The sequence below is a fragment of the Eurytemora carolleeae genome, unplaced genomic scaffold (genome assembly GCF_000591075.1).
Source record: "Eurytemora carolleeae unplaced genomic scaffold, Eaff_2.0 scaffold404, whole genome shotgun sequence".
In the NCBI taxonomy this organism is placed as follows: domain Eukaryota; kingdom Metazoa; phylum Arthropoda; class Copepoda; order Calanoida; family Temoridae; genus Eurytemora; species Eurytemora carolleeae.
The window spans coordinates 257,889-270,268 of record NW_019396431.1 but is presented as its reverse complement, the minus strand read 5'-3'; the positions used below and the strand labels follow the sequence as shown (position 1 = coordinate 270,268).

The window sequence follows — 12,380 nt, the reverse complement described above, 5'->3', positions numbered from 1 at the left end:
TTTTCTACAGATTCAATAACAGTTCATTCTTAATTTTAGAGCAAATATTAGTTTAAACTTAATTCAGAAGTAAAGTGCTGCTTTGTTAAAACTTAACTGAACTACGGTTAAATGACCACTGTTTACAGATAAGATTAAGAGCTCCCTTCCCCTAATTCAATTTGTAGGTTTTGTCAACCATTAGTAGTTTTACATGAAAAAGAGTGCTTGATAGTAGTTTAGCATGAATCAGGATTGTTCTCCCGCTTGATAAAATATTCAAAAATCCTGAACCTAAGATCCCTTGTTGTTCCTGAAATGCTCTTGGTATAGGTAGATATTGTTTGTTTTTAAAAAATCTCTGTTTGGGTCTTAAAGTTAATAAGGTACATTGTTTTAAGTGCAATTAACAACAATACTTAGATTCAAGTTTATTTAAATTTTACAAATTTTAACTGGTTCATCAATTTAGGAGTTTAGACTTCAGGTAACTGCATATCATTAACTATTGGAATCGCATCATGTAGTTTTGAATGAAGAAATTTGGTTATAACAAAGTTCTTGCAAGCTTTATCAAAGGTTTGATGGAAGCACTGAAAGCTGGCAATCTTCACCACCATCTCCTCTAAAGCTGCCAATTCCTCTTCAGTATATGTACACTCTGCACTATCTTCTAGTTCCTCTACAGTTTCCTTTACACACTCTCCAAGAACTTCTTCTGTCAGCTGAGTACTGATTTCCGGAATTAGAGAAGCAATATCCTCAGCAATTGTGGCATTAACCTCCTCTCCATTCTCATCAATCCATCCCAAGCTTTTAAAGAAACACTCAGAAAAACCAGCTTTCTTATTTAATATTAAAGTTAGCTCATCAAAAGAAGGACATTTAGTTCCTTTTGCTTTGTCTGTATGTCCTGATGAATAACTTTTTTCATGGAAACAGTGTTGGACATCTTTAGTTTTCTTCTCAAGGTTTGAATCACTGATGCATATAGCATCAAGAGCCATCTTATCCAAGCACAGTCCCTTCTAAAAAAAGAACATTAATGTTGGGAAATTAAACTTGATGTCAATTTTATGAAGGAAATTCAAATGCAAGTGATTCTCTTCTGATTCAAACCATATTAACATTATTAGGGAAGTTTTTTTTAGGGGGGGGAGAATAAGTTAAAAAATTTAGTATACCTGTTCCTCAGAGTCATGAGCCAGGGCTACATGAGCTGCATAGACAAACAGAAACGAACACAAGATTTGTTTCATGCTGAACTTGTAAAAAACAATGATAAACAAACTTCTGTCATACCGCATTTAATACCCTTAATTGCTGGGAACAAGTGTAGATCAAAAAATTAATTACAGAAATAAAATGTTATATAAAATCTATATGTTTACAATTTAAACTTTTAGCAACAAAAAACTTACTTTTATCTAAGAAACTACTAAAGTGGAAAGTTGTTCTAAACCTAATTTTCACTTATCACAAGGCTGAATAAATTAGAAACTATTTTAAACTTAAATGTGTCCTTGAACTAAACAAGAATTGTATGATAATGATATAATAAAGATTGATAATGATATGATAATGATATGATAATGATATTATAATGATATTATAATGATATAATATTGATATGATAATGATATGATATTGACCTGTTAGATCAAATTGTCTGAGTTTCAAATAAATTTTTCGACATCTAGATATTTATATTTTCCGTTAGTTTACAGTTTACAATTATTGCAATAATTTACATGTTATTACATTTTTTGTATAATTGATTATGTTGTACATTTTCTCATAAAACATTGTAAAGCTTAAAAGTTTTTGAATTCATTTTGAAATTATAATTTTATGACAGTTTGTTCTCTTGTATTAAAGAAAATGCACAGTATTTCTAAGTATAGAAGTTGCTTTGTTTGCAATCAAATATTTTGTAGTTGTAAGTTGGGTTTTTACAGAAGTTTGTGAGGGTGTATAGTATTCTATTATCTTACTTTACTAGTACTTTTTAAAAAGACTTTTTACTAGCATACTAGGCCTGGGAGGGTATATATTAACAATACAAAATTTCCACCATACGATGATATGATATATTTGTGAATAATCTGCATACCTAAGAAAGTGGTTATCTCTCCTTTTGTATAAAAAAAAACAGTTGAAAAAATTGCATGCCAAAAAATGTCATGCAGATTATGCTTGTGCTCCACAACAGATATTTTGACACAACTCCATTCTAGGATGTTAAAAAAAATTGTTATTACATTTTTTGTATAATTGATTATGTTGTACATTTTCTCATAAAACATTGTAAAGCTTAAAAGTTTTTGGATTCATTTTGAAATTATAATTTTATGACAGTTTGTTCTCTTGTATTAAAGAAAATGCACAGTATTTCTTAGTACAGAAGTTGCTTTGCTTGCTTAAGTTTGCAATCAAATATTTTGTAGTTGTAGTTATCTTACTGTTCTAGTACTTTTTAAAATGACTTATTACTAGCATACTAGGCCTGGCGGGGTATATATTAACAATACAAAATTTCCACCATATGATGATATGGTATATTTGTGAATTATCTGCATACCTAAGAAAGTGGTTATCTCTCCTTTTGTATATAACATTACAGGGACCATTAGTTCCAAAACTAACTCTTGGCCCATCTCTAACACTAAAACTTTTAATGCAAAAAAGATAATTTTTTTTTATTTTTAGCTTCTAAAAGTAAATTTAACCTTAGATAAGTCATTGTAAATCAAATGACGATTCCTAATTCCATATTTGTTGGGACACTCGAGTAACTGAGTGTATATATAGTCTAGTTAAAAATATAGGTTTTTAAAATATATTTTTACAAAATCAAACATTATTCTGGTTTTTAAGCTTTATGATAGTATCTATTGCACAAACTTTGTTGCCAATTTTCAAAAAAGATTGAGATACCCCCCTACTGTACGCCCACTGTGCATCCTGTACACTTTCAACCCATGTCTACTGGCTTGTCAGACACGGGTACATGTCAACCCTGCATCCTTTACCTACCTGATCCGTGCCTGGGACTCACTTTACCTCAATTCTGGTCTAGTCTTTGATCCAAGTTCACATGTATTGTGTAAAGTCTAATCTTGGTGTCTCGGTAGGACATGTTCAAATTTTCCCCCTCATGTCTTCTTTTTACCTCAAAACTTCATCTCTCTTGCACTCCATGCATTAAGTATAAGCCATTTAATTTCAGATTCAGCATTAAATGACCTGCAGTTTATCTTTTCTATCTTTTGAACTTAAAGAATAGATTAGATTTTAAAAATATGGTGGATGGTGACTTTTGGGGTTCACTTTGAGTTAGGAATGTTAACTATCGTTCCTTTTAAGGATTTTGGTAAAATATAGTATTTTTTGTGGAAATTTGGAGAAATATCAAAGGTTTAGAACATCAGGTTCCAAAGATAAAAGGATTTTCCTTCTTTGTGAAGGTAAAGAACTTTTTCCTTAGAATTGTCTATTTTTAATTAATATTATATTGATATAGATAAAAGTCATAAAATTTTAAATATCTGAAAAATTATCAAGATTATTAAATGATACTCTGCTGCCTTTCTGATCTTGAAGATATTTATGGATCATCATAAAATTCTTTAAAACAAAATTTTATATTATTTTAACCTTGAGAGTATTAGCAAGTCTCAAGTGTTTTTTTTGTGTTGTTTACTTTGACAGTACAAATAAAAAGTTGTCAAATCATAATTCCAGGAATTTATCAAACTCTCTGCTAAACCCCACTTCAATTCGGTCAGTGTACTGCAAATGTTATGGTTTAATATTGAATTGATGTTTTTAAAAGCGTGTTTACAACTGATGTACTTATTCATTACTTCCTATTATGATTTTTTATGAGATAAACTTTAAAATCTTTAAAAATTGGAAAATTACATTACTTTCTATTGTGATTTTTTATGATATAAACTTTTATAAAATCTGTAAAAATTGGAAAATTTTCTGTCTTGTTTTTTAATTTCTTTTTTCTTAATTCTATGTACTTGACAAGTGTTTTTTTATGAGGTAATAAAAATAGATATTTTGACACCAACTCCATTCTAGGATGTTAAAAAAAATGCTCAAAATTTGTAATTTTCGAACAAGTAAAAAATCAGTATTTAAAGTCAACTCAGCTATATTGTTTTGTCTTTTAAACAACGTATTTTTTTACACCTGTGTAAATAAGTAATAAATGTTTAATGTTATTCTAGGAAATACTAATAATCATAAAGACAAACATTTGCATACAGTGGTGGGCGGTTATATCAATACAATGAAGACGACTTTTATTTAAGTTTTGATGCTACAAGCTTTTTTCAAATTTGCAAGAAATCAAAGAAAAGCTTTTTTAATCGACTCGACAGCTTCTCTTTATTTTCATGTTTATGTGTAGTCATACTGCTATAAAGCTTCATATAAATTAAAATTTAAATCGAAAGTTGTCTTTATTATATTAATATATGCAACACGACTATATTTTAACAAGACCTGAATTCCTTTTTTGCAATAAAACCAGGGAATAGGAATATAGGGAAAGGAAATGGCGCTGGTCTGGCATGAGAAAGCCAGTCGTACCGTTTTGCAGACCAGTACGGTAATCTTTACACACACTCTTTTGGTACAGACACACAACATGATTACAGTGATGGAAATTGCAGAACAATATTGTCAATTATAATTAAGCTTGAATAACGACTGTATTTATTGTAAACTTTAATCAAGTTATATTCTTTGCATGAAAATTTGGCTTATAGTTTTGACTTAAATATATAATCAATATACTATCATGTATATTAAACTTATTTTTAAGTAAACAATTACCAAAAACAATTGTACTCTCCTAGACTGTACAAATACAAAGATTTGTATGTACTGTATATTACAGTACACACCTTCGGTACGGTAATCTTTACACACACTCTTTTTGTACAGACACACACACATGACGTTTCCGCCCCCTGAATAAAACTAAAATTGTGTACCGCCTCGTAATTAAGGTTGATAAACCTCTTAAACTAGATTTTCCATTTGGAAAACTTCAAAAAGTAAGTAAAATTCATAAATGGAATAATGTTTTTTTTATAGTCTTTTTATCATCTTTATGTTTTTTATTCACAGCTGTTTTTTTAAGTTCATAACAATAAACAAACACTTGTATGCTTGGACCACAGAACAGAGATTAGAATAAAAGGGAAATAGGACTATTCCTCGGTATGGTTTTGTTCAGTCCCTTTGAGCTTGAAAAGTAGTTTAAAGTGTACAATTCATGTAAAGTGTACAAATTATACGCAGTACATCGTATAATACAGTATGATCCCTTGACATAACCTTAACAATTTCATCATTTTATAAAGTTTATCCTGAAATGAACTCGGGAATGTATAAACTGCTTATTCTGAAAAGAACTCGGGAATGTATGAAAGGTTGTCAGAGAATTGATTTAGAGAAAATTATTTAATATTCAAGAAAATTTTTCTAAAAAAAGATGTTCCAGGGCACAAAAGGTGATATAACACAATTGTGTCAAGTACACCTGAGCCCAAAACTTAAGGCAGGGTATCGTTCTGAAAACCAGTCTTAAAACCCGGGTTTCATGAATGGGGTTAGGTTGTTTTGTGAATACCAATAGCAAAAATAGTCTTTCAGAGAAATTCTTTAAATAGTACTCTTTATAACACAATTATCAAAGGATCTTTTTTACAGCGTGTTATATGAATAAAATTGTGTTTTAAAAGTTAGAGTGCAAATCTGTGCATCTTTTTACAATTATATTTCTCTACACAATTTTCAAACTCGGCTTTAACTTTAAGGTCTATTTAGGTATCAATAGGTCAAAATATGATATTACCTTATAAATATGAAATGTGCTTCAACCATGAAACATAATAATTTTGAACTTTCGAGATTATTGTTTTTAAAATATCTATAAAAATGTCGAGTCGGTTGTTTTTAAACAGACATTGTAGCTGCACAATTAAAGCATCATCCGTTAAAGGACACAGTGATCCGAAGGTTGCGAACTCTTAGCAAAAAATCGATAAAAATGTTGCCAATCTTCTCTTTAAGATGAAAGCAGAAAAAAAGTATAAATGATTATTGAGGTGAAATAAAAGTCTAAGGTGCTTCAACACTTTAAAGTGTCGACCCAGCATGTCTTAAAAATGGATGTAACTTTTCACAGCTGTCTGAATCTATGTGAGGGATAAGGGAATGTTGAATAAAAGCTTACATAGTGGAAAATTTCCACTTGATTTCAGCCATTAGACAAATATGACGTCAGTGCTTATTACACAGGATGATATATTTTGCGGCTCACAAAACATAAACGAAATCTTATATTGAGAACCTTATCAGAATTGCATTATTTAGCTTCAAATTTGTTTGCACAATCAATATTTGATAAATGTGATGATTGTTAGTTAAATTTCAGTAACGCGCGTCATATGAGTATTTAGAGTCTCCATGCTCCAACGGAAGCTGAGCCCCCCCCCCCCCCTAGAAAGAAAAAATTTAAGCCCCCCCCCCTGGACAAACTCCTGAATACATCCCTGTTTACCTACATTAGAGCGCATCGAGAGAATCTCTATCCTTATATACAACCTCGGGTATCATTATTATAATACTTATTGTAACTATAAGATGTAAGTTTACCTAGAGAATATTGTTTATCAATGTTTTCCACGTGATTTACGAGACTTCCATTTCCATTCGCCACCAGAAACTTCAGAACTGCGTCACTGAAACAAGTTGAAAATCTCTCAAACAGAAAAAAGACACGATGAAGAGCATGATGCATGTTGATCTCGAGGGGCCTTCAATTTAGTAGAGTAGTACATCCGATTAACAAAGGTACCCTTTTAACCTTTGGCTTATCATCAAGGCTGGGGGGGGCACTCTAGTTATTGCTAGCACTCTCTTAGATAACACTATCATCCCCTTGACATTTTTTCACTTTTTAGGAAAAGTAATTAAAAGGATTTTTTGCTATCATTTTTGCAGGGTGGTAAAAATCCTGGTCCATGTAAAAATAAATTTAAAATAGCCCATTTCTTTTTTGTGACTTAAGCTAAAGATCTAAAAACTACATTTTTAAAAGCCCTTGAAAAATGGATGTACAAACTTGTGTCACTTCTTGGTTTGTCAACAACAAAAACAAAATATGCTTTTACATTTTTTTAACTCTTTTTTCGCATTTTTTTCAAACCTTCCTTGCACCCAAACTGTTAAAGTTAGGAGTCCAATTTTTTTCTTCAATGAGCTGGCCTGTGAATCAGACATGCCGGTTTTTTAAATGAAATGAATAGTCATTTTTACACAAAAAAGGTTTAATTTGTTTTTGAAATTTTAAAATACCTTAAACCGGAAATGAAGACATTTCTTTGATCTTTCGCATATGTTGGTGCATTCTGTAAACACGCAGCTGAATCTACTGTATTAAACATTTTAGCCACAGCTTTTAGCTCGTCTTCATCTGCTGATTCGTCGCCATCAGCTGTTTCCTTGACATCAGCTGATTCCATGACATCAGCTGATTCTAGATCTTCTAAAGGTAGTTCCAGAGTTGGTAATCCACCAGAGACATTTACACTGGTAAACAGAAGTTTGGGATTTAACTCCTATAAACAAACAAAACAATATTAATTAGATAAAATGTTATTTGCTTAATAACGATATTGGTTATTTTGTTTACAGCAAATTAACAAATGGAGTATTGTCATCTTTGTAAGCATTGAAAAACAAAGAAGAAAAGAATTTCGCGGATTTTATGCAAAAAAAAAATCACAAATTTTTCAAATTTTAATCATTAATAAACCTTCCATGGGGTCACGTGAGGTATTTTATTTTAAACTAAAATACCGCTATGGATGCAGTAAAAACAAGAAAACTGTAGAATAGAAAGACGACATTAATAATATGATCAATTGTATTTGATGTTGTTTCGCATCAAATATTTATACAGTGACTTAAATCAAATCACGTATTAAGTGAAATTAGTATGTTTACACAACACAATTTATTTGTCTTATGTTCATTAGATAATTTAAATCTAAAGGTCGTTTTCCTATTCCAGAGTTTTCTCCTTCTCACTGTATTTCATTTAAATCAAAAATGTCCCAGTAAAAATGTCCATGTGAAATTTTCAGATATTTTGCAATTAAATATTGTAAATCAGGAATTGACATCTTTGCATGGAGGGTCGCTTGAAATTACACTTACAGTCCCTTTCATATTTATTTATTTTTTTTCTTCCTTTTTAATCAAGTAATGGAAGAATTATAATTCCATCTGAGCGATAGATCCATTGGATTGATATAATTGATTGAGTTTTTGTTCGGAATCTGCCATCAATCGATTAATCAACCGTTTTCTTCTGAGTTCTTTAACATTTTCTCTTTTTTCGGAAACCGTTTGTAAAAATTTATAACCGTGGATACATTTTTTACAAAAATCAAATTAGAGAATGGCTTAAAGGGTTGTGTTAAAACAAATTCGAAATATAAGGAAGACGATTTTTCCGACCCAAATGCCGTAGCCTTTTCTCAAGATGCGTGTGTACACAAGATCCATTTCCGCCATGAAGTACACACATGTAACCCTCGCTCCTTCTTTCCCCGCCTCACCCCTCTATAACACATCCCAGTCAGTCATGTTAGGACAGTTGAACTAGTAACAGCTCCGACACATTTAACCGGAATATATTAATACAATGAAAGAGTTTCTGTAATGTCGTCTTGTAAAATAATTACTGATTATTGCCGCTGAAAGTTTATAAAGGTTTCTGCTGGCAGCTTTAAAAGTGATATATATTTAAGTTAAGAATACATAAACAAATTTATTTTTGGTTAAAAGAGAAATAATCAAAATTTATTTCTTGTAAAAAAATCTATTAAAATTCTGTCATTGTATTTATGGGATATGTACATTGTACATGTACAATTGAACTGGTACAATGTACATGCATGCTGGAATATTAGCATGTATTTACAATAACTTAAATTTTTATTTTTAAGTATCCATAAACATAATTTTTTAGTTTCCTGTGCGTCTGTACTTGTATATTATTGTGGAAAAGTATGATATTGTCCACATAAATATCATCTCTGAAAAATAAATTTAGTGAAGCAAATTTTCGAATAACTGTCATTTTTTGTATTTCAAATTAAATAGTTTTTCATTGGAAAATATTTCAAATATTGAATATTAATACTTTATTTGTTGCAGTTCCTTCTTTAAAATATTTGATATTTTGTTAACTGTAAAATAACTTTTTTCTGTAAGGATTCGAATCATAAAAACTGCAAAAAACAGTTTGATAAAATATTGTCAGAAGAAATACTTTTCGAATAAAAGTTTAAAGGGACTGATGTTCGTTTATTAGGCTCTATGTCCGATTCACAACTGTACTTTTTAAACATTTGTCGGAGTAAAAATTACGGAGTAAAAATTGGCAAAATTCATTATTTTTTGAGAAAAAATTGGCAGAATTCATCATTTTTTGAGAAAAAAATACATTATTTTCCTTGTTGTTACCCCGATAGATGATTAGAGGGTATCGTTGCCAATAGAACATGCAACTTTTTAATGAAGGGACACTTCAAGTTACGTCTAAATTTCCCTTTAAAGCATTATCTAACCTAATATATTCATGAAGAATACGCTTCACTGGGTCCAAACTAAATTCATGAATGACATTAGAAAATTGTAATTATTTTTTCCATAAAGGATAGTCCATGACTAAAGGAAATGAGTTTTTGCCACAAGCTCAAAATTATAATCCCCACATCTATATGCAATCCGATGTTGTAGATCTTTAGTATTTCAAACTTTGAATTCTGTTAGAGCAAAGAGCCTAAGTTTGAAACAACAACGGTTTACACCATCAGGTTTTAAAGAAATAGGGATTAGAAAATTTGAGTTTGCGGCAGAAACTCAATTCCTTTGTGCTACAACGTCAAAATTATCTGTTTGTTGATTTGTTAAGTTAGTTTCTTGGTTTGTTTTTAGTTTCATCTAATTAACATGAAACTGACTGAAAACTCGCCACAAATCCTAATTTTCTAATTTTTACATCTCTGCAACTTGATATTTTGATATTTCAAACTTGAACAATTTGATTTATTAGAATTGATATTTTATAAAAAGTTTACGATATCAGGTTCCAAAGAGTTAGTTTGTGGCAAGTGTTCAGTTACCGGTTGTGATAAATCAATGACTCTATAAGTGAAAATATATGGTCGGTCAAAATTCAAGGGTAAAAGGTCAGTTGGCAAACCTCCCTTCATCCTTTCTTCTATACTATTTACAAAATGATCTGAATTTATGTTTTTATGTCATTCTGTGCCTGGCGTTGAAGTTACTGAGAGTCTGAACTTCTTCCAGTTTTGAAACTAATTCAATATTTTTCAAAAGATCAGTTTTCTCCAAGCTAACCTGAAAAGTTTTCTTGAATACAAAAGTGAGAAAGTTCATTGGTTTTCTTCATGAAGTAAAATACTAGTAAATAAGTTTTGTTATGTTGTTAAAAGTGTGAAATATATATATAATATATACATAATAAATATATAAAAAGTAACTAGCTTGGAACCCCAGCTTTGCCTGAAGTTTTTCCTACAGAAGTAAAACTTAAAATTTTTAAACTACACGGTAGGAAAATATATATATTAGTTTGGGTACAAGTTTGACACAGTTTTATATCAATTTCTCGAGATAGAACTCTTATATGTCTCGATCAACTCCTGAAGTTCTTGGGTTTCAGCCTATACCCCCTTTAATTTTTCCTTTACAGTCCCTTCAAATTTTGATTTACAAGGTCAATGGAGCTCGAGCTCAGATTCAGCAAAAGTGCAGGGTTTTACCAAGATTACATTCATTGAGAAAATATGAGATAAAACTAAATGTATGGATAAAAGAAATGATGACGATATTTACCTTTACACAGGATTTAGAGAAAAGAACGAGATTTGACTCCTCTGCGCGAGCAGAAACCATAACACTGTTTATTTTCAAACATTGCCCATCAAAAAAAGTTCTTGTCTTTTGCATTAAAATAATATCCATGCAATTTTTTCTTTATCAAAAATTTTTACAAAATTAGAAATATCTTTCTTTAGAAAGTTGTGAAAAATTTTTATTTTATTTTTTATCTGGAGGTATTATACTACAGGTTGTCCCAATAAACATGGGAATTCAGTGAAGAATTCGATATCGTCTTTTTAAATAAATCTTTGATTTAGTATAGTGATACCTACTGAGAAAGCTGTAATCTGTAGAAGTTTCGTCTGCTATGTTCACATTTTGTTTGTTTATGTTTTGACTGCATACGGTTGTACTTAGTAAAACAAGAAAAGTGCAGTATACAAAGTTACAAACAGGGTAAACTTGTCCGTATTCACTGTTCATCTAGCGGAGAAATTATAGACACCTATTTACAGTCGTCTACCCTTTTCATAAAATAAACTCTAGTAGACATAATAATATTATGGCTTTTGAAATCAGGTATTACAATACTAATTCATTACAAAGACAATATCGAATTCGTCACTGAATTCCCATGTTTTTTGGGACACCCTGTATATCCAAATATGTTCTATTGAAAAAAAGACAATGTTGATTCCTGTAGAGCAGAGCTGTATCACGGAGAGTAGCTCCAGTATTCCCTATACCTCGCCCTGCCCCCATCTTTACTAATCCATCCAGACCATAGGAGCATAGAACCAGACTTCTACCCTAGATATATATACATAGGAGCATCAACAGACTTCTACCTTAGATATATATACATAGGACCTAGAACCAGACTTCTACCCTAGATATATATAAATAGGAGCATAGAACCAGACTTCTACCCTAGATATATATAAATAGGAGCATAGAACCAGACTTTTACCCTATATATATATATATACATAGGAGCATAGAACCAGACTTCTACCCTAGATATATATACATAGGAGCATAGAACCAGACTTCTACCCTAGATATATATATATACATAGGCGCATAGAACCAGACTTCTACCCTAGCTATATACATACATAGGAGCATAGAACCAAACTTCTACCCTAGATATATATATACATAGGAGAATAGAACCAGACTTCTACCCTAGATATATATATACATAGGAGCACAGAAACAGACAATCTATCCTAGATATATACATAGGAGCATAGAACAAGACTTCTATCCTAGATATATATACATAGGAGCATAGAACCAGGCTTCTACCCTAGATATATATACATAGGAGCATAGAACCAGACTTCTATCCTAGATATATATATAAATAGGAGCATAGAACCAGACTTCTACCTTAGATATATATACATAGGAGCATAGAACCAGACTTCTACCCTAGATATATATATATA

The 12,380-nt window shown here is 30.8% G+C and overlaps 2 protein-coding genes across 2 annotated transcripts in view; both read right to left on the bottom strand.

Annotated features, from left to right (window-relative positions):
- Positions 1-397: 397 nt before the first annotated feature.
- Positions 398-1,275, bottom strand: LOC111703203 (uncharacterized). The gene is made up of 2 exons (XM_023475084.1): positions 1,164-1,275; positions 398-1,007 (listed from the first exon to the last, which is right to left on the bottom strand). Exons 1-2 carry the CDS (start codon positions 1,236-1,238, stop codon positions 456-458), a joined length of 627 nt encoding a protein of 208 aa, XP_023330852.1. The 5' UTR covers positions 1,239-1,275; the 3' UTR covers positions 398-455.
- A 7,711-nt stretch (positions 1,276-8,986) lies between these two features.
- The window catches only part of LOC111703210 (telomerase protein component 1), a 4,650-nt gene continuing 1,256 nt past the window's right edge, over positions 8,987-12,380 (bottom strand). Inside the window, exons 2-6 of the mRNA XM_023475092.1 lie at positions 11,624-11,736; positions 10,939-11,002; positions 10,352-10,440; positions 9,645-9,683; positions 8,987-9,110 (exon numbers count right to left, since the gene is read on the bottom strand). Of these exons, the coding sequence (XP_023330860.1) occupies positions 9,002-9,110; positions 9,645-9,683; positions 10,352-10,440; positions 10,939-11,002; positions 11,624-11,736 (414 nt within the window). The 3' untranslated portion in view covers positions 8,987-9,001. The remainder of the gene's footprint in view (positions 9,111-9,644; positions 9,684-10,351; positions 10,441-10,938; positions 11,003-11,623; positions 11,737-12,380) is intronic.

Coding starts and splice junctions, on each gene's coding strand:
- LOC111703203 (XM_023475084.1), bottom strand. CDS start 1,238: ATGAAACAAATCTTGTGTTCGTTTCTGTTTGTCTATGCAGCTCATGTA. Junction 1,008..1,163: donor CTCATGACTCTGAGGAACAG/GTATACTAAATT, acceptor TTCTTTTTTTAG/AAGGGACTGTGCTTGGATAA.